Source organism: Halichondria panicea, chromosome 6 (assembly GCF_963675165.1).
Source record: "Halichondria panicea chromosome 6, odHalPani1.1, whole genome shotgun sequence".
Lineage (NCBI taxonomy): Eukaryota > Metazoa > Porifera > Demospongiae > Suberitida > Halichondriidae > Halichondria > Halichondria panicea.
Genome location: NC_087382.1, coordinates 163,604 through 183,508, shown reverse-complemented (window position 1 = coordinate 183,508; position 19,905 = coordinate 163,604). Strand labels below are relative to the sequence as shown.

The following is a 19,905-nucleotide window of genomic DNA, read 5'->3' as shown; positions in this document are numbered from 1 at the left end:
ATCCATGCGTAGTATAACATGCATGCACGGACCGTACTGGTGACCTGCATGGAATGATGTGGTGGATCTGGAACACAGTCTATTATTTAATATACTATGTATTGTACATGTTCATGACGTTGTAACGGATTGGAGTTATGCTCTCGTCTGATTTCTTGTTTCCACGCTTTTTTGTTGTTCCCCTGGCCAATCCTAGCAATTTTTCACATTGCAAATGTTTTTATAGTCGGATTCCCTTTCTTTTTCAGTATAGTTTACGTATCATGACATGCATAAGTGGAACGTCAAGAGGCAGTACAGAAGTTCAAGAAGAGAAGACAGGACTAATCAGATATCTTCTCGAATATCTCTGGACTAATAATTATAGTAATGAGTAATAATTATTGCTTGATATGTTGAATTTGTATCAGTATTAAATGACAGCAATTTTAAGAGCATGATATCTAGCCAGTGCATATAGCATGCCTGTCAGAGAAAGGGAGCTAGAGCTGAACAGTGTGATTAAAAGCAACACCTCAGGCTCTGGAAAAGCACTGCTGCACTGATTCAAGTTAGGCGCACGGTTTATTAGCCACGCCTATCTATTATTAATTGGCCACAACGCAATTGCTGTGAGTCATTAAAGATGGCGGAATTGTCTAGGTAAGAGAAATAGAGGCTGAGAGGTCATCTGCCTCGTGGAAGCAATCGCAAATCTGAAGAAGCGCTTTGTAACCCAGGTTGTAGTCGTTTGGAAACCCTGTGCAGAATGTCCTGGAGATGGCTGTACTTGGAGCAAATGCTGGGCAAGAAACTTACTTACTTACTTACTTACTCACTTACTTACTTACTTACTTACTTAGTCAGTCAGACAAAGAGCGGTGAAATGTCGAAATAGTGCAATTTTTAAAATGACAATATTCATTCATCAAAATGTTCATGGATTATGAAATGAGAGATACAAAGAGAGAAAAGGCTAAATAAACTATCTGTCTAGCCAGTTCCTTGATGTGGCCTTTCCCTGCAGAGATAGAACAGTTTGAACATGAGTCAAAATAATTGAAATATTGCTAAACACGTATATATAGCCTACGGTATTTCTAAGGTCTATGAAATTCATACCTGTTTATTATTATGTTAATATCTATACAACTATAGTTATTGCAGCTTTATATTATAACTATTGAAAGTATAAAGGGAAAGGTGCCGGTATAATTATATAGTGGTGGCAAGAGAAGCCAAGGGAAAAGCTAGACTCGCAACTAAGCCACTCCCTGATTGGTCCAGACTTATATACTGTAAATGCTTGTCTTTCAAATGTGAGCCTTTCTTAGGAAGCAGTCAGTATAATAACTGGCATTCCAAGGAATTCTTAGTGTAATTTAATATCTCTTCTCACATAAATATAATAATTATGCTGAGCACCAAAGTGAACCCAATATCATTGTAACTAATTAAAGTTATCTTGGCAGACTACCCGTGCGTACGTAAACTTATCATTCACCCCGTCCCTATTTCTCTTGAAGAGAAAGAGAAAGACTGTTGCTGAGAAAGACTGCTGAGAGACTGAGAGACTGAGAGACTGAGAGATTGAGAGATTGAGAGATTAACTGAGAGATTGAGATTGCTGAGCTGAGAGACCTGAGAGACTGCTGAGACTGCTGAGAAACCTGAGAGACCAAGAGATTGCTGAAAGAGACCTGAAAGAGACTGCTGAGAAACTGAGAGACTGAAAGCTGCTGCTGAGAGACTGAGACTGAGACTGAGTGGGAGAGGTTATCTTCTTATTTTTTATTATTATTTATTTTTTATTTTTTGTTTTGTTTTTATTTTTTCTGTTGGCCTATTCAAAAGAATAGTAGCCCCAATTTACTTTATCTTTTGGCCTACTCCAAAGAGTAGAAGCTATACAATTGAACAATTAGACCAAAGCTTCATTGATGGTAACTGACCAAAGGTTCGAGAGAGAACAGAGTACAAGGACATAATATTTGACGCACTCAAACTCAACCAAAATGCCTTGCTGCTGTCATTGCAATCGAACCGGTAAATGCAGGAACTGCCAATGCGCCAAACTGGAAAGATCGTGTACCAATTGTCTCCCCCTTCGTCTGGGAAAGTGCGAAAATTCTGACCCACCCGACCCACCAGACCATGAAAATCCACCTCCTCAACCACCTTCCCCCAACGGCTCCAGAATCGAGGATAGTGAAGATGATTCCCAAGATGACTCAAGTAACCTGCCAAGCAACTCTCTCCCATTCGAGCCTACCACACTCCCCAACTACGACCCAATGGCTGAACCACAGTTCATCTGGGGGGAGATTGACCCTGAGTCCTTCACCCAGCAACTAAACAAGACTTACTCAGAAGTGGTACACTGGAAGAGAAACATATTCTCTGTTCCATCGGGAAAGGCCGGCAAAAGCTTTGTAAGCGAACTATCTCGCCTTTTCAGAAGCTATACAGAGGGCTCAGCACTGGAATCAGTCGCCCTAAAAGCAGTTACCACGATGAGCATCCTGCTCTTACAGAAACCAAGTCGCTCCTCCAAATCCCGTGATCACACTACCTGCCTAGAGAGACGCCTAAAAACATGGAAGGCAGGGGACTTCGACAACCTCCTGCTAGAAGGCAGGACCATTCAGCAGCGGTTAGGATCAAGGAAGAGACCCCAAGAAGAACCAGACCAGCTCGCTCGTGCTTTTTCAAACTTAATGTTGAAAGGGAACACAAAGGCGGCCCTGAGACTCATCTCTGAAGGAAGTAGAGGGGGTGTTCTGCACTTGAGCGATACCGCTCTCTCGCACGGTGACGAGTCACAATCCGTCCTGGACATTCTGAAATCTAAACACCCCTCAGGCCAACCAGTGGACCCAACCACCCTCGTGGATAAGGTGAAAGATCCACCAGCCATCCACCCTATTATTTTTGACAGCATCGATGGGAAGACCATACGCTCAGCAGCCCTACGCACTAAAGGAGCAGCCGGGCCTTCAGGGATTGACGCACATGGATGGAGGAGGATATGTACCTCCTTTAAGTCTGCCTCCGATGATATTTGCCATTCATTAGCCCTTCTAACCAGAAAGATCTGCACGACCTTCGTCGACCCTGAAGGACTCAGTCCACTCTTGGCCTGTCGTTTAATAGCTCTCAACAAGAACCCAGGTGTGCGACCTATCGGAATTTGCGAGACAGTTCGCAGAATCGTTGCCAAGGCCGTACTCACAGTCACAAGTGATGATATCCAAGACGCTGCTGGCTCTACCCAACTTTGTGCAGGCCAAACGGCTGGTACTGAGGCTGCAGTCCATGCTATGAACCTCGCATTTAATTCTAAAGAAGAAAACGCGGTACTTTTGGTCGATGCTAGCAATGCATTCAACTCTCTAAACCGCCAGACGGCACTTAGAAATGTTAGGGTCCTCTGTCCATCCATTTCAACCATTCTCATTAGTACTTACCGCCAGGATACGGAACTGTTTGTCGATGGATCCACTCTGTTATCCCAGGAAGGCACCACCCAGGGTGACCCATTGGCAATGCCCATGTACGCCATCGCCCTGAAACCCCTAATGGACAGAGTTAACCAGTCCGTAGAAGTCACCCAGGCATGGTACGCTGATGACGCTGCTGCCACTAGTGACATCCCTGCTCTTCACAGATGGTGGGAGGAGCTGACCAATATTGGCCCTGCCTATGGATACATGGTCAACGCCTCTAAAACTCATCTGATAGTAAAAGCCAGCCAACTCTCAGAAGCCCAAACAACTTTCGAAGACACACAGATCAACATCACCACAATTGGGAAATCACACTTAGGATCCCCTCTTGGAAGCCAGGAATTCACAGAGTCATTCGTCAGAGATAAAGTGCAGACCTGGTCAGAGGAACTGAAAAAATTGTCGATCATTGCGAACACCCACCCTCAAGCCGCTTATGCCGCTTTCACCCACGGCATTGTAGGTAAATGGACATACCTAGCGAGAACCACCCCAAACATTGGCCCACTGTTACAACCACTGGAAGACATCATAAGGACAAAATTACTCCCAGCCCTGTGTGGAAGAGCAGCCCCCAATGACACAGAAAGGGACCTGCTGGAACTTCCAGCTAGGCTAGGTGGAATAGGGGTCATCAACCCAACAACTCTGTCAGACTCGGCCTACTCTGCCTCCAAACAAATCCCTGCGCCCCTCTACAACCTCATACTAAACGGAAGCCTGGACTATACACACGAGGCTTTCACAGAGCAGTTTACAGCAAAGTTAGAGGTCAAAAAAAGAAAAAGGGAGCTAAACGTCACTTCTGCAGACCAGCTCAAGTCAAACCTACCACCTAACCTCCAACGAGCTATGATCTTATCCCAGGAAAAGGGAGCCTCAAACTGGTTAACAGTACTACCTGTGGAAGAATTTGGCCTAGCACTGCACAAAGGTGCCTTCAGAGACGCACTAGCACTCAGATATGGGTGGCAACCCAATGGCACCCCAATCACATGCGCTTGTGGCACCAACTTCTCAGTGGAACACGCGTTATCATGTGCCAAAGGTGGCTATCCCTCCATAAGGCATAACGAGATCAAAGACTTCACGGCCAACCTCATGTCAGAAGTTTGCCACAATGTCGCCATAGAACCACATCTACAACCCATCACCGGCGAAATTCTGTCAGGTGCATCTGCCAACACACAAGATGGTGCCAGATTAGACGTGGCAGCAGATGATTTTTGGGGAAGCAGGTTTGAGAGAGCATTTTTTGATGTTAGGGTGTTCAACCCGTACGCTCCCTCAAACAGGCAACCGCAACTATCCACAACCTACCGCAAGCACGAAAACATAAAGAAGAGAGCCTATGACCAACGAATCAGAGATGTAGAAAACTCGACCTTCACTCCCCTCATCCTGTCAAGTACTGGGGGCCTTGGGCGTGCCGCTACCTCCACCTACAAGAGATTGGCGTCTCTCCTGTCAACAAAATGGGATCAGCCCTACAGCACCACCATGGGATGGATCAGATGCAGGCTGTCCTTCTCTCTCCTCAGATCAGCCATCATGTGCATTAGGGGGGCCCGATCAAGCCAAGGGCACGCCACCAGACAGCCCCCTATTGACCTAGTGACAAGCGAGTCCCTGGTCCCACCACACCCATGAACTAACTACACATGACTTATTTGCCTGCATGATTCCTCGTTATTATTATTATTCTTTTGTACATGTAATTCTTCTTAGCCCCGAGATGGGAGAGCTATGAAAAAAAAAAAAAAAAAAAAAATCATTGTAACATGGTTGTTAAACACTGAATAGTATAGACCACATCAGATCAGTTTGATGCATGTATACAAGTGAAAGCATAATAGCAAGAGTACACTAATAAGGCCACTGTTAGTTGCATACTTGAGAATACTAGCTCGACCCCGATGAGGGAGGGAGGCCTTCATTATTCATTATCCCATTATTTGATGCCGTCATATCCTGTTTCTTTTAACTGACAAAAATCGGACACAAAAGGACGGAGTCTGAACAATTTACGCACTGGCTTTTTGGTGCACAACGCAACTTGCAACATGGCACATGGTAAAATAATGCAATGTCAGCCAAAAAAAAGGACTTTGACCTCAAAACTGGGGAGGAAGGTTGACCTGAAACAAGTATGCAACTAACAATGGCCTAATAGTCATATCACAATTATTATTTTAATCGTTATGCATTGTTCATAAAAAGTTCATGCACTATAGCCATTACAAACACGGAAATCTTAATTGTCTATAAATTATAGTGTTTATAATTATTATACAGTAGATCTATTATGGTTTGCTTGTTTTTATTTCCTGCTTGTGTATAGGCACTTTTCCTTCCGTCTAGGTGGCGCAGGCAGATCCTTTTCCTGACATTGATCACACACATGAACTGTAATTGAGGGACTTACCTGATTTTATTTAGCAATGTTCCATTGTAGGACTAAGGTCCGATCATGGATACATGTGTGGCTTTCCTGTAAGAGAAAACTCAAAAAGGAAATGTTTTTGCGCTCAGCATCTTGTACATATTTAGTATGTACAGTACACTGAGGGACTTATACCTACAGATAAGGTTATAGCCTTATAGGGAGGTTAGGGGCAGTACTTTTTATGTCGTACGTATAATGTCACTGAGCTAACGTGTGTATAAAAGCCAAGGGTTATAGCTATAATTATATTTCAAGTTCAACTCTTCTCGACTATCAAGTAATAAATTCTTCAAGAATGAAACAAGTCGCTGCAGTAATATTGTGTTTTGCCGCGGTGCAGTTGGTTGCTTGTCAAAGAGCGATCAATAAAGAATACTGTCAAATAACCAAAATAATGTTGCCAATCTAGAGTATGTATCGCTTCTGATTATTTGAACAACCTTATCTCCATGCAGCCTCAAGAGAAAAATAGATTGCGAAAAACCAAACCCTGTAGAATCTTGCAAAGATGTGCCACGTTCTAAAGGCTCCGGTGCATATTGGATTATGTTTATTAGGTAACAGACTATAAATAATCAGTGGCAGATCTAGGATTCTTGAAAAGCGGTTCTAGAGCCGCTTTGGGACCACGCCCCCTTTTGGCTATACCCATGTAACTATCTTAGCCCATACCATTATAGCGGGTATATATTTCGAGGGTATAAAAATCTTCGTGGTTTTTGCTTTAAGCATTTACCATGAACATTTATACTCACGAATTTAATATCACATGCATGCATGCTGCAGAAAGGGTGCTACATATATTCCGCGAAAATTCTAATGGTGATTCCGCGAAGTTTATACCCTCGAAAATACCCGCTATACGGTACCTAGCCCGATTAGCCTAAAACAACCGAACAAGTGATAAATGCATGTGAAAGCTAGAAAGACGTTTAGTTGCTTAAACCTCCCACTCACTTTTCTGTCTGAGAGGAGGGTTCAATTGAACCCAACACTGGACGAAAAGTTAAATTTCCTGCTACAGTTGCAGGCCTGAAATCCTGCACTTTTCTCGAAGAACATCACATTTCCTGACCCGTCCTGTAGCAGTATAGGGGACAATTTCCTATAGACTTCCGTATACACCTATCCTGCAAAACTTCAGGATAGGTGCAGGAAATTGCGCCCCGCCCTGTCCTGTACATCTCAGGAAATTTGGTTTTTGTAGAATATCCGCATGTGGTTAATTAGTCCAATGGGGAAAAGGGGGCCAAAATTGACACTGTCAGTGGGTGACAGCTGCATGGCTGCAGAAATCTGCATGTGAATCCGGCGAGGTAGCAAAATTGATATTTTAGAATCATTCAGCAAGTAAACGGTTAAATAATAGTCCCTCTATCACACTTTCCCTCTCTATTGCAATTTTTCCCTCGTTAGCAAAAGGTGTTTGTTTTGCCTATTAATTTTAATAGAGAGTTTTTGATCTGAGCATGCTATATGGAAAATAACTTACGTGTTTTGTTAAAGCATAGTAACTGTTATATTAGTACAACACGCTTCTTTTGGTAGTTAACATGATCCAGTGGTTGGTAACAGTCCCGATAATGATATGAGCTCTTCCAGTTATAGATCTCTTGATGATGTGCTTGAGTATTTTTGTGCGTATGATACCGAGCGAGCGTTTTGATATGGCGATCTAGTTAATAAGGCAAAAGGGAATAAGCCTTAAGGCTAACAATTGTCAATGTCAACTCAGCAGTATTGTTCTTCTATTCAAAGCTGACAAATGATGATAACAAGAAGCACACTATAGCTTGCGCTTCACTTGTAAATGGCAGCGCGTCCTACCAAATCAAGCAAAATACTTATAGTAATACACTGTGCCAAGACACTACACTTGCATGTATCTATTATACTTGCTTGATATTTTTACAGTTTACAGAGAAAATATACATCAGGAAAAAATATCACAATTAATTAAAGCATGCTTTTTGCTTGATGCCATAAACAATTCGTATAATTATGCATCCGTGCTGATCGTTTTGGGTTAAGTTCTAAACTTCTAATGCTAACAAACTAATATGATAGGTATAACTAATTTGAATTCCACAAATCTATTATCCAAAAAGTCTCTCCCAAAAGCTCTTCCTTTTTCGAGGTGCTCCAACTATTCTAGCGATGTCATTCAAAACGTGCTCATCCTTGATAATATTCAAATGATCAACCTCATTGTACGCTTTGTGGGAGAAATTATATTGTGGTTTCATGCTTGACCACCCGTGACATACCCTTGAGCTCTCAATGTTCACTGTACCATCTCCATCACTAAAAATAGTAGTGGGAGTCAAACCAATTGTGTTCACACCAGATCGAAAATCTTTTTCGTACGAGAGCTTTTTTGGAGTGTTCACACCAACGCCATAGTAACAGTATGTTGATACATTCGGAGCAGGAAAATCAGTGACAAGTGCTTGCACTCCTTGAAAGAATAGGTAGCCATTTGTGTAGCCAATGTTTCCAAAGAGATTTTCATAGTCACTAGCCGTGTAATTCTTAGATGGTGTTGAAACGAATACTTCATTTCCAAAAACAGAAGTTTTCGGAAAGAGCCAAGGGACACTTTCTAGTGTACGAACAATTGGAACAACGAAGTCACTAATATAATCATTTGCAAATAGTAAGAAACCATGTGTATTGTGTATCCCAGATATAACTGTTTGCAATGCACTAGCACCTCCGGACCAAGCAGCTGACAGTGTAACGTACGCATGGATGTACTTGTCCTTCCATGCTTGGTTAATCCCACTGAAGCCAGTCAGAAAGTGCAGGGAAACGAGACCACCCATACTGTGTACGACCAGGGTCACCTTTGTATTGCCGTTGGTTTCGTACATGTCTTCAATCATCGACTTGAGACGATGGAAGTATCCTCTCTTCTCAAGCTCATCTGTGACGGTGATATGTAATAATGTAGCTGAGCTAAGGTGACTCAGTTTATAGTCAAAACTATTGTTAAAAATTTACCTGCAGCCAATCTCCAGTCATAAGGAGCAGCACGTATTGTCTTTCCTCTTTTGTAGCCTCGATCTACAAAGTATTCCACCGCCTCGTGTAAGTAAGGCAACAAGCCTGTAGTCAAGTATTCAACACCGTTTGTATTGCCAAATCCCGGAACATGGATCTTGACGTTAGTGTTGTTATGGAACGAGTTGGTACTTGCATCGTAAAGCAACCTAGAAACATGATAGAGTGAGAGTGCATAAGAATCTACATGGAATAGCTATATGTGACTAAAATTAATACTGAGTGTCATAGTTCTCAGTCTTCTACTGAGTTCCTAGTTCTCAGTCTTCATTTTATGCATGCAGCTGTAATCAAAGCACACAGTCATGCAATACACTCAATAACACGAAACTCATAAAAAATGTTTTTTTGGTAACTATACTAGCTATATACATGCATGTGCAGCCAATCCTTAATTAATACAATCGAACTGCATGACTAATTTTAACACACACATACATGGTCCCACTAATCTGTGCTACACTATAAGCGTCTAAATGTAGCATTGACAATCAAACTGTCATTAGAATAGAGAGAACTGCATGATCTCTAGATCTATACTACTTAGATTATACTTACGGTAATTCTCTTTTTGCGCAGTAGTTCCGACGAAGAATTCGAAGAGGATTAATCCACAGCTTCTTGTACTTGTGGCGAGTGGAGCATAGAGATCTTGGTTCGTTGTCCTTCACTTCAAGCCGAGAGCCCATTATTCCAGGAACTGTACGGGAAGACACATGCTATTGTATAACACTGATTTTGACATGCATGCATGCATGCATGCAATTAGTTAATTATGTTCAGGATGAAGTTCACTTACTGAGGACAATGGGTGATGGAGTAGCATCACATTGCTCGAGTAGTATCACCACAGCAACACACACCACCAGCGTTAGCAGCTGCCTCATCATTTCAACTATCGATTGCAACTGATGAAACTTACATGAAGCTGAAGATTAAGACATGCACAAAGTTTAAAACAAACGAACAACTGATTGTATGAAAGTGTGTATAGCTTCTTGAAACTATAATTGTATTGTTATTGCTAACTACAGTTGTTTATCTTGTTACCACATACCCGGCTACAAAAACAAGTCACAAGCTAAAGGTTTCAGGAATAACTATAGCAGTTTACCTTGGTACAATGCATTGCGCATTCAATATTGCACACAATGCATGTCATTTAAATTGAACAGCAAGTGGTGAGCAAATGAATGCATGTGTCTCTTAGTTGCCAAATAGCCATATAGAAATATACATTTTGAATGTATAACAAATTGCTTTGTAGACACTGCGGTAAGTAGCTAGATCTATAGATCTGTACATTGTAGTCTGACCTGCTACTAGATCTAGTCCAGTTCATTTTAGGTTATTCACTTTCATGTTAGCATAATCTTTTCATGTTAGCATAATTATATCCTTGATTGTCACAATCAGGTGAACACTCTTGCGAAAACATAGTGTCGCAGGATTCCGTGATCCCCCATTTCAGTGAGAGTTCCGTAGCCTAGAACCTATACCACACTGGGTTAGAGTTAGGGTCAGGGTTAGGTTTAGGGTATAGGGTTATCTGAGCCTAGGATTCAGTGACGGGGGTCACTGAATCCTCCTACAATAGTCAATTGATTTTCTGCTTGTATTGGGTTCTCTATATAAAGTTATAATCTTTCATCATCAGTTGAAGAACACTTACATGCACAGTTGCCTGAGGCTATACAGATATACATCCATGCATCATTACACAGTTGTCTTTTTGTCAATTAAAGGACCTATAGCACCTATAGTTACTCATCTAATTTGCACAGATGAATGTGATGATCTATGCCAGTGTGTCTAATCAAGGAAAGGTGCAGGAAAGATTTCTCATTATAGATCATATATGAATATCATCTATCACCCAGTCTGATCTGCCAAAGGTGCAGTATCTTCCAAACTCCTGTTTCTATCTAGACTGATAATAACAAGGATGTTTACACCCTCTCCTTGCTTTAATTAAAAGTGAATATTTGTTTATAACATCTACCGCATAATTATATAGATATCTAAGTTTAACTCCAACACAGCGTGCACAATGATTTTTTAAACTTTATTGGTAGCCTTGCCAACTATAGTCGGCTAAAGCGGGAAAAGGGTTAAATTATGATATTCCTCAACATGCATCAAATTCCATCCTCATGCAGCTCTCCTCTTTTGAGATCGTGGAAACAACCATTACTGACTGAGTCTGATGTTAAACGCCTAGAAGGTAGGTGAGTATAATTATACTAACATCTTACTGTTGGGATTTACTCGAGTACTAACAAAAAAACTAATTAGCTCGCCTATCTAAACATTGAATTTTGTATGGAAAGTGTGCATATGCGTGGAAAGTTAATATTGATAGATGGGTATAAGCCTTAAACAGGATAAAAAATGGTGCCAATTCAATTTGCTGTTTAGGCACCCAAGACCCAACATGCATGTCTTTGTATAGTCTACATACATATACCCTCATGCATGCACTAGGAAATTAGATACTGAAACACAAGATCCATGCATGCATGCATGTCATGAATTATGCTAGTTGGGCATTGCCTTAATTAATGGAGATTGGCAAGGAAACACCCAACTAACATCTTGTAGCAAAACTTACAGGAATTTCTAAGAGAACACATGCATGGTTCCTCCTCATGCATTTGAGAGTATACAGTGCCTAAACTTATAACCTGCGTGCCCATGCACCTGAGTTATGTATTATAATAATTATATAGAGTCTGCATGCATGTACATTGTATAGTGAATCCAACTCATAATTATTATTGCATGCGTGCAAACTCACTTGCATGGCAGCACTGGTAACATTTAAAGGTCTGTATATATAGCTATATAGATCTAGATCTAATTCTCTCTGTTCTGTGTATAATATTTCAGCTAATCTGCCATAATGAGTTTCGGTTTAGGCAGCTTGTGTCCCCCACTGTTGGTAGGCAACTTGAGGGCCTTGTGTCATCTCTGCATTGATAAAAACAAAGCCAGTAGCGCAAGCTTGACCAGCTTCCAAGCAAATAGTGGGAAAGCATGGTTGATGAAGGTCCGTTACAATGAGACCTCGCTCGAACTTGAAACGCTGCCCTCCACCCTGGCAATTCTTTGTGGCCAGAACAAGACCGTTTCCACAGTTTGGTAGTCCTCCCCTCACAGTTAGGTAGAGATTGCTAGACATTGCATGCCTAAAGTAGTAGTACCCACACCCAGCACTCTCAAAAATCCAGTGCTGAGTGCGATCGGCGAAGCATTGATCCTTGTAACGAAGGACAACACGAACATTCTCGCATGCATTTGACTCAACATCAAGGAACATGTTGGTAGCAACACTGACCACTCTAGCATCACTCTGAATATGACATGTTGGGTTCTCGGGTATAACAGGTGCTGGAATATCAACACGGTTCCACTTTTGAGCTTCGGCCTGCGAGCCCCAGCTCATTTTAGCGTTAATGAAGACGTATCCAGAAGAGCAAGCTTGTCCAGCCTCAAGCACAATCTCTGGAATGTAGGGTTGCGATAGATCAGTGATAATCAAGCCGCACTCCATCTTGAATTTTTGCCCAGCAGCATGGCAGCCTCGCGTTCCGAGGATAAGACCATTACCGCAGTTTCGGAGGCCATCTCGTACTGTAAGATACAAGTCCTGTGAAGCAGCATGCCTGATGTAATGGTACCCGCATCCAGCATCTTCTAATGCCCAATGTTGGGTTTGATCGCCGAAGCAACGGTCTTTTGGACGAAGAACAATGCGGACACCGGCAACAACGTGTGACTCAACGTCAAGGAATTGATTAACTAGGGAATTGAGGAAAAGCTCGTTGGCCGTAATCGAAGGAGAACTTGAAATGATACTTGAGCTTGCAGTGTTGCTTGATTGAAGCTGCGAATAAATTTATGCTCTGAGAGCTTGCTTTTATAAAAAGTTGACCCATGCAATAATCGGCCTCTCTTTTTGCGTGTGAGTACTATACAGTTCTCATCATTGTTGTGTTTATTGAGAACCAGACTCACCTGGAATGATGCCTGACTGGATGCCAATTAATACAAGTGATGATTATAGGAATGCTCATGCATAGGTGTTCTGTTTGTAAGCAATGGTCATAGTTCTCTCAGATGTTTACCGCTATATACTGATATCCTTTGCAGTGTCCGTGCAAAGCAACTTGAATCTGTAGCCTTTCTATTTTGTAACCATACTGGCTGATACTTAATTTGTGTCCCTAAAGAAAACTGATAGTCCTATATAGCTGAAGTGAATGTCACTGGATACAAGACTTAGTGGAGGTCGGAAATATGAAACTATAAGTTTTCCATTTGTAAACAACGGTTAATAGTTAGTAATCCAATCAGTACTGTATATTCTGAGAGATATTTACTACTGAAAACATTCTACGGTATCCTATACAGAATATCTGCACATCAGTGGAAATCTTCAAAACTCAAAGTTGGTAATTGATCCCTTTTTAAGAAGTGGTTTCCACTATAGTTTCCATTTCCTGCCAATTATTGATCACATAAACAGCTAGGTTACAGAATGTGATGATTAATACTGCATAAATTACATGGATATGAAATACCTCCGTGAACGGACGTTTGGGATGGGATGATCATTGCCTCAGATATAACGGTATAATGTGATGATTAATAGCAATGAACAATGGTTCTTCAAGGTTCATTTCAATGTTTCAACATGGTTCATTTCTGTTTGTATAAGCATGGTAATAATCACTACTAGACTGTTTACTATTTGCTAGACAACTAAAATCGATCACTATGCGTACATTCTCACAATTTTACAGCATTAAATTGTCATTCTTCTTTTCTATAATTATACTACAAAATTTATCTTTTGGCCCACCAACTTTTACGTTTTGGAGGTGCCCCAACTATTGCACCAATGTCTCCGAGAACTTTGCTGTTAGACACAATCTTGGCGTGATTTACTTTGTTGAAGGCCTTGTACCGGAACGAATATTTGGAAGGCATACTTGACCACCTGTGACATACCCTAGAGCTAATAGTGTTTACTGATCCGTCTCCGTCTCCGTTCTTAACAACTGGTCGTAAGCCAATAGCATTACTAGGTGTCAGATCTTTTGAATAGGTGAATTTTTCCGGGGTAGGTACACCAACTCCATAGAAACAGTATGTTGGTACATTGGGAGCGGGGTAATCCGATACTAAACCTTGCACGCCTTGAAAAGCCCGATAAACATTTGGAGCATTGATGTCACGAAACAGCTGTTCATAATTGTTAGCTGAGTATGTTTTGGACGGTGTTGATATAAAAGCAACATTGCCAAACACTGAGGGCTTCGGAAACAACCAAGGAAGACTCTCGAATGTACGACCAATCGGAACAATAAAGTCGCTGATCAAATCGTACGCAAATAACAGCAAGTCAGGAATACCATGGTAACCAGATATGACACTTTGAACAGTCGCTGCACCACCAGACCAAGCAGCTGACAATGTAACGTACGCATGGATGTACTTATCCTTCCATGCTTGGTTAATCCCACTGAAGCCAGTCAGAAAGTGAAGGGATACGAGACCACCCATACTGTGTACGACCAGGGTCACCTTGGTATTACCGTTGGTTTTGTACATGTCTTCAATCATCGTCTTGAGACGATGGAAGTATCCTCTCTTCTCAAGTTCATCTGTGAGGGTAATGAATAACGAGGTTACTTCAAACACATAATAAATAGTATAGCTATAGGAGATTTCTTATAAGCTTTACACAAAATTACCCTCTCCTGCTTTTATTTTATTTGGATTTCGCACCTGCAGCCAATCTCCAGTCATAAGGAGCCCCTCGAATAGTCTTTCCTCTTTTGTAGCCTCGATCAACAAAGTATTCCACCGTGTCGTGAAAATACGGGAGTGTATTTATCCATCCAGGGTTGAGATATTCCACACTCGATGTCCCACCAAATCCAGGAACATGGATCTTCACTTTAGTATTGTTGTGGTAGGAGTTAGTGTTTGCGTCGTATCTCAATCTGTTAAATAGACATGCTAACACTTTTATATAGTGATGTTACTGACTATTAGATCCCATTTGAGTGTATTTAGCAGGGAACTATGAGCTATATAGTACCAGTACTATAGATTGCTCTGGGCTCCAAACTACAACATTGTACCTACAATACAATGTACAATCATTTTGCAATGATAACATAAAAATTATTGTAGCTAGATGCTTTGTCTAGTAATATAATAACAGAACTAGAATGAAAGAGAGAAGCTCTACTTTCTTTTTTTGGCTTTGTTCGAGAGTATTTGTAGGAGACGCTCATTTTTGGGGAGTGTGCTGTGCTTTTTTGCTGCAAAGCTGCATGCAGGGGAGGAGCTGGATGTATGGAAGTGTTGGGATTCTAGCTTTGGCTTCTTCCTACAGTTTCTTTCACTTTGTTCAAGAGTAGTATAGGAGCCGCTCGTTTGCTGGGCTTGCTTGCTGCAAATTATAGCTTAAGTGTCTTCCTTTCGCTTTGTGAGAGTAGTACGAGCCGCTCGTTTCTTGGTAAGTGTGCTGGGCTTGTTTGCTGCAAAACTGGGGGGGAGGAGCTGGATGTTTCCGTTTTGTGGGTGGAGCTAAGACTATAATTTTGTCCCATCTATCTATGATCAAACTGAGGTGGAGGAACAGGGTTCACTTGAATATACAGATTTAGTTAGAGACACAGAGATGCCAACTATTAGTTTAATGATGCAGTTGCTAGGTTGGCTGTTTATATAGGTTGACTGTTGCTAAGCTAGTGCATTTCTAGTAGCCAATAGGTTTTGGGATCTAAATCAGTTAGAACATGTGCATTTGGTATCTATAGTTATAGTGTCCCTCATTCCTCGAGCTTTGGGACACTATAACACATAGATACCTCATGCCCATTTTCTAACTATAACATAACTACAAGCAAATTTCTATTACGTAAAGCGTTAGCTGTACTACTATAAGCTGCATTGCCATTACTTACGGCAGCTCTCTCTTGGCACAGATATTGTAGAGGGTGACTCGTAATGGAGATATCCATAGCTCCTTGTATTTGCGACCAGTGGAACACAATGTACTCGAGGTCTGATCCTTAACTTGGAGTTGGGAACCCATCACACCCGGAACTAAAGATCATGCACATTGTGGGGAAATTAGGTTCTCTCAAGTAGAAAGACAAAATCATTAGATTTTTACATTCTAAATATGGATAAGTATGTTACACTCAAATACACGTAATTATTAAGCTTCTTAGACATGTGAACCAATTCACTTACTGAGGACAATGGGTGATGGGGTAGCCTCACATTGCTCGAGTAGTATCACCACAGCAACACACACCACCAACGTTAGCAGCTGCATTATTGCTTCAACTATCCGATTGTAAACCAGAAACTGAAAAACTTATGAAACTGATACTGTTTATACACAGACTAATATAACAGACGGATCTGTAAGCTGTGAAAATAACTGCATATACCACAGGCAAGTAGAGTATAAATAGTTTTCAAGAACCTATTGCTAATTATAGATCTGTAGCATTCAGTATAGTTTTGCATACTTTGTACAAGATGCATACGCTAGTGTAAAAGTTTCAGCTCAGGAAGTTTATTTACTTTTACAACACACTGTCTGTCATTGAAGCACAAGCTGGTTGACATGCTTCAGGAAGCTTAGGAAGCTATTGCCAACTAAACGAGAATGTTGTTTTTCTTGGTGTAATGTATACGGTGCATGTATACACAATTACTGTGAACATAAATATATAGCACACGTATATGATTACCTCCAAACAGATGAGCCATGTTATCTCCTAGTTATACCGAGGACTGCTCTTCCATGATACTTGCGATAAGTAAATGCTGACCAAACCTATACATGCATGCATGGCAGTGTATACCAATGGAACAGAATCACTTTCTTAATTGGTTGACAAAGTGTGCTACTATCCAAAATGTGGGAGTGGGTCAGTCATAGGCCTTGTACCTTAGTTTATGATTCAGGAGTTATATAGTAAGTGCCAGTAATAATTATTGGTAGTGACCTGATTGTGTACAATAAATGCAAACAGTTGTAATATCCAACAATTCATATCACAAAACATTAGCTATACTGAATACTGTGTGCATGATTGTGTCCTATAATTTATAGCCAAGTGCAGTGATATTGGAGATATTGAAACATAATTGTAGATAGGCCCTGAGAAATTATGCTCGGAATAATTTTAGCATAGTAGGTGTCTCAAGGCATCAATGTCTATTTTTGGTAAAGATCATTACATTAAGTTTTGCATAAGGATGTTCTCATGGTAAAAAGGCTAAAGGTGTCATGAATCAGCCGCCCTTCTTTTAATTTTGAGTGTCGGAATATTTCAAGTCAGCGAGAAAATACAGAATCATGATACATTAATTATATCTTGATCAGTTGCATGTGTGCTGCAGGGCCGTAAGAAGATTTTTTAGGTGGGGGGGGCAGAAAAAGAAATGGACCCTCTCCTTGCGACACAGGGGGTGGGTCCGGGAGGGGGAAATTTCCCCTCCCATCCCGCCGGAGGCGAACTATTTACATAATCTGCATGTGAGCTATAGCAAAATAGTTTATTTGACGTGTGTTAGTGGAAGCAAAGTCACGAGCAACTGCTTCAAAGTCAAGCAAATCAGTTATAGCGACTTGTGTATATAAAGTAAGAATAGACACTGGGCGAGCTTCGTAAGAAATAAGGTCTTAGTTTGCCTACCTTCTTCATCGTGAGCAGGCTGAGGTATACTGAAGAGAAAAAAGAATGAATATACTCCTTGTGCCATAGTGAGCTCTAGCTATATAAATTTCAGCTGCATGTGGATCAACTTACATTAGTTACTGTACAGTGTTGTTGCAACAAACCACATGCATTTAACCAGACTAAAATAATTATCAGGACTGTGATCTGCTGGACTCCGCAGAGGAGCCCCACCCCATTTTACTGTCTGAAAACCAGAGTGGGGGGGGGGGCAGTTGCCCCCCAGCCCCCCTGGTTCTTACGGCCCTGTGTTGTGTTTATATAATTATACGTCTTAACTTTGTTATTGGTAATAATCAGATTTTTATGAGAATAATCGGATTTTTTATGAGAATAATAGGCACATTTTTCAAGAATTAAAGAATAGAACTAGAGCACTAAAGTGCAAACCCTCGGCTGGTGACATGATTATAAAGAAACCAGAAGACTGACTTGCACAGCAACTCAGGAGCAATAAAACTAAACCAGACTGGAGGCATGCTCAAACATTTGAGAACAGGTAGTAGTACTATAGATATATGCACTGTGGATTAGGATCACAGCAAAGAAGCCTGGAGTCTCAGAGAAATATGGCTCCAGGTCCTGCATGGATCCCAGTCAGCTAAAAAGCAAGCTTTCTACTTTAGTGACCCTGTTCCATTGTTCCTGGTATATATAGCTTTCTACTTTAGTGACCTTGTTCCATTGTTCCTGGTATATACAGCTTTCTACTTTAGTGACCCTGTTCCATTGTTTCTGGACCTGGTACAGGATCACTTCAGTTATAAGTAACGCATGTGCAAGTTCTGTTCAAGCTACATTTTGCTCGCTTTTATTAGACAACGAAGCTTTAACACCGAAAGCTGCCACTATTAGAAGTACTGACTTGTTGTGTGGAGGCTACCCATGCTGTAAACGCAGTGCTAGAGCATCCAGGTAAGCATACCCAGTCACAAGCTTCTTAGCTTTTGCTCGTTTTTATTTGACAACGAAGGTTTAACATGAAATTCTTCCACTATTAAAATTAATAACTTGTTGTATGAAGGCTATCCATGCTGTAAACGCAGTGCTGTGGCATCCAGGTGAGTAGATTCACCTGTCACAAACAAACCAAACGACTACTATAACCCGTGGCCGCCCATGCGCCTCGGGTTAACAAACCAAACGACTACTATAACCCGTGGCCGCCCACGTGCCTCGGGTTAATAATGGGTGGGAAAAAAGCATAATTTATATATCAGGGCCTCATTATAGATATGTGAATGCTAGCCTCATTGCCATGATGTAATAGCCTCAGTCATTTCGCATTCCTTCGTAAAAAAAACAAAACATGCAGGATAGTTGATACCGCAAATTTATATTTATTTACAACAGCCCCTACACTCCTTTGATGTCTGACCGCAATGAGCTGTTAAGCTGTGATTTGTTATCAAAATGGTACTTTAAGGCCATCGCTGACCATTTAATGCACACTTCCGAGCTTTCGTTTTTAACTGTACATACTCATCTCATTCTATAGTGTAGCTGATTAATTATTATTATTCATGCCTTAGACACTAGTTGATAAGATCTACATGGGAAGTACATGGGAAAAGTGCCTCAGAGCAGGTATACTATGGGACTTAGTATACCTGCAAATTTACTTAGTATACCTAGTATTCCGTTGTCAAGTAATTGTATTGTAGTCAAGCGGTTTGCGCATGCGCACTAGTATCTAAATGAGTTAGACACAGTGTCTAACTATTATTTAGTTTTTTTGTACATGTAGTCGATTCTCGTTACCGTGGGCATCCCGACACCATAGTAGCAACAGGTTGGAATGTTGGGAGCGGGATAGTTCTGGAGTAATTGTTGCACTCTTAGTAGTTGAAGTAGACATTTGGCTGTTTGCCAAATAACATAATCATTAGCTCTGTAATTTTTGTTGGGGGTTGATACGAGAACCTTACTTTGAACACAGAAGGTACACTTTCCATGCAGCGACCGAGCAAGGCGACAAATGAAACTAAGGTCGGAGCTGGGATAACCTGAAAATTATTAGCTGGTACAGAAGCCATGCAGCCCCCAGTGTGATGTATGCATGGATGTATTTGTCCTTTCTGGCTTGGTCGATACCATTATAGGCAGTTAGAAAATAGAGTGAAACGCCCCCCCC

At 41.2% G+C, this 19,905-nt stretch overlaps 3 protein-coding genes and 1 long non-coding RNA gene across 4 annotated transcripts in view; 2 read left to right on the top strand and 2 right to left on the bottom strand.

Annotated features, from left to right (window-relative positions):
* The first annotated feature begins 1,391 nt into the window (after positions 1 to 1,391).
* Positions 1,392 to 5,205, top strand: LOC135337593 (uncharacterized). Its single transcript, XM_064533533.1, has one exon. The coding sequence runs from the start codon at positions 1,995 to 1,997 to the stop codon at positions 5,133 to 5,135; it is 3,141 nt and encodes a 1,046-aa protein (XP_064389603.1). The 5' UTR covers positions 1,392 to 1,994; the 3' UTR covers positions 5,136 to 5,205.
* A 2,684-nt stretch (positions 5,206 to 7,889) lies between these two features.
* Positions 7,890 to 9,986, bottom strand: LOC135337634 (phosphatidylcholine-sterol acyltransferase-like). The gene is made up of 4 exons (XM_064533602.1): positions 9,794 to 9,986; positions 9,553 to 9,694; positions 8,935 to 9,143; positions 7,890 to 8,857 (listed from the first exon to the last, which is right to left on the bottom strand). Exons 1-4 carry the CDS (start codon positions 9,882 to 9,884, stop codon positions 8,028 to 8,030), a joined length of 1,272 nt encoding a protein of 423 aa, XP_064389672.1. The 5' UTR covers positions 9,885 to 9,986; the 3' UTR covers positions 7,890 to 8,027.
* Positions 9,987 to 13,675: 3,689 nt separating this feature from the next.
* LOC135337635 (phospholipase A2 group XV-like) lies at positions 13,676 to 16,547 on the bottom strand. Its single transcript, XM_064533603.1, has 4 exons — positions 16,270 to 16,547; positions 15,978 to 16,119; positions 14,788 to 15,005; positions 13,676 to 14,663 (listed from the first exon to the last, which is right to left on the bottom strand). The coding sequence occupies exons 1-4, from the start codon at positions 16,352 to 16,354 to the stop codon at positions 13,843 to 13,845; spliced, it is 1,266 nt and encodes a 421-aa protein (XP_064389673.1). The 5' UTR covers positions 16,355 to 16,547; the 3' UTR covers positions 13,676 to 13,842.
* A 1,929-nt stretch (positions 16,548 to 18,476) lies between these two features.
* LOC135337669 (uncharacterized) overlaps positions 18,477 to 19,905 on the top strand; it is a 33,139-nt gene continuing 31,710 nt past the window's right edge. Inside the window, exon 1 of the long non-coding RNA XR_010395221.1 lies at positions 18,477 to 18,686. This is a non-coding gene — a long non-coding RNA (uncharacterized LOC135337669). The remainder of the gene's footprint in view (positions 18,687 to 19,905) is intronic.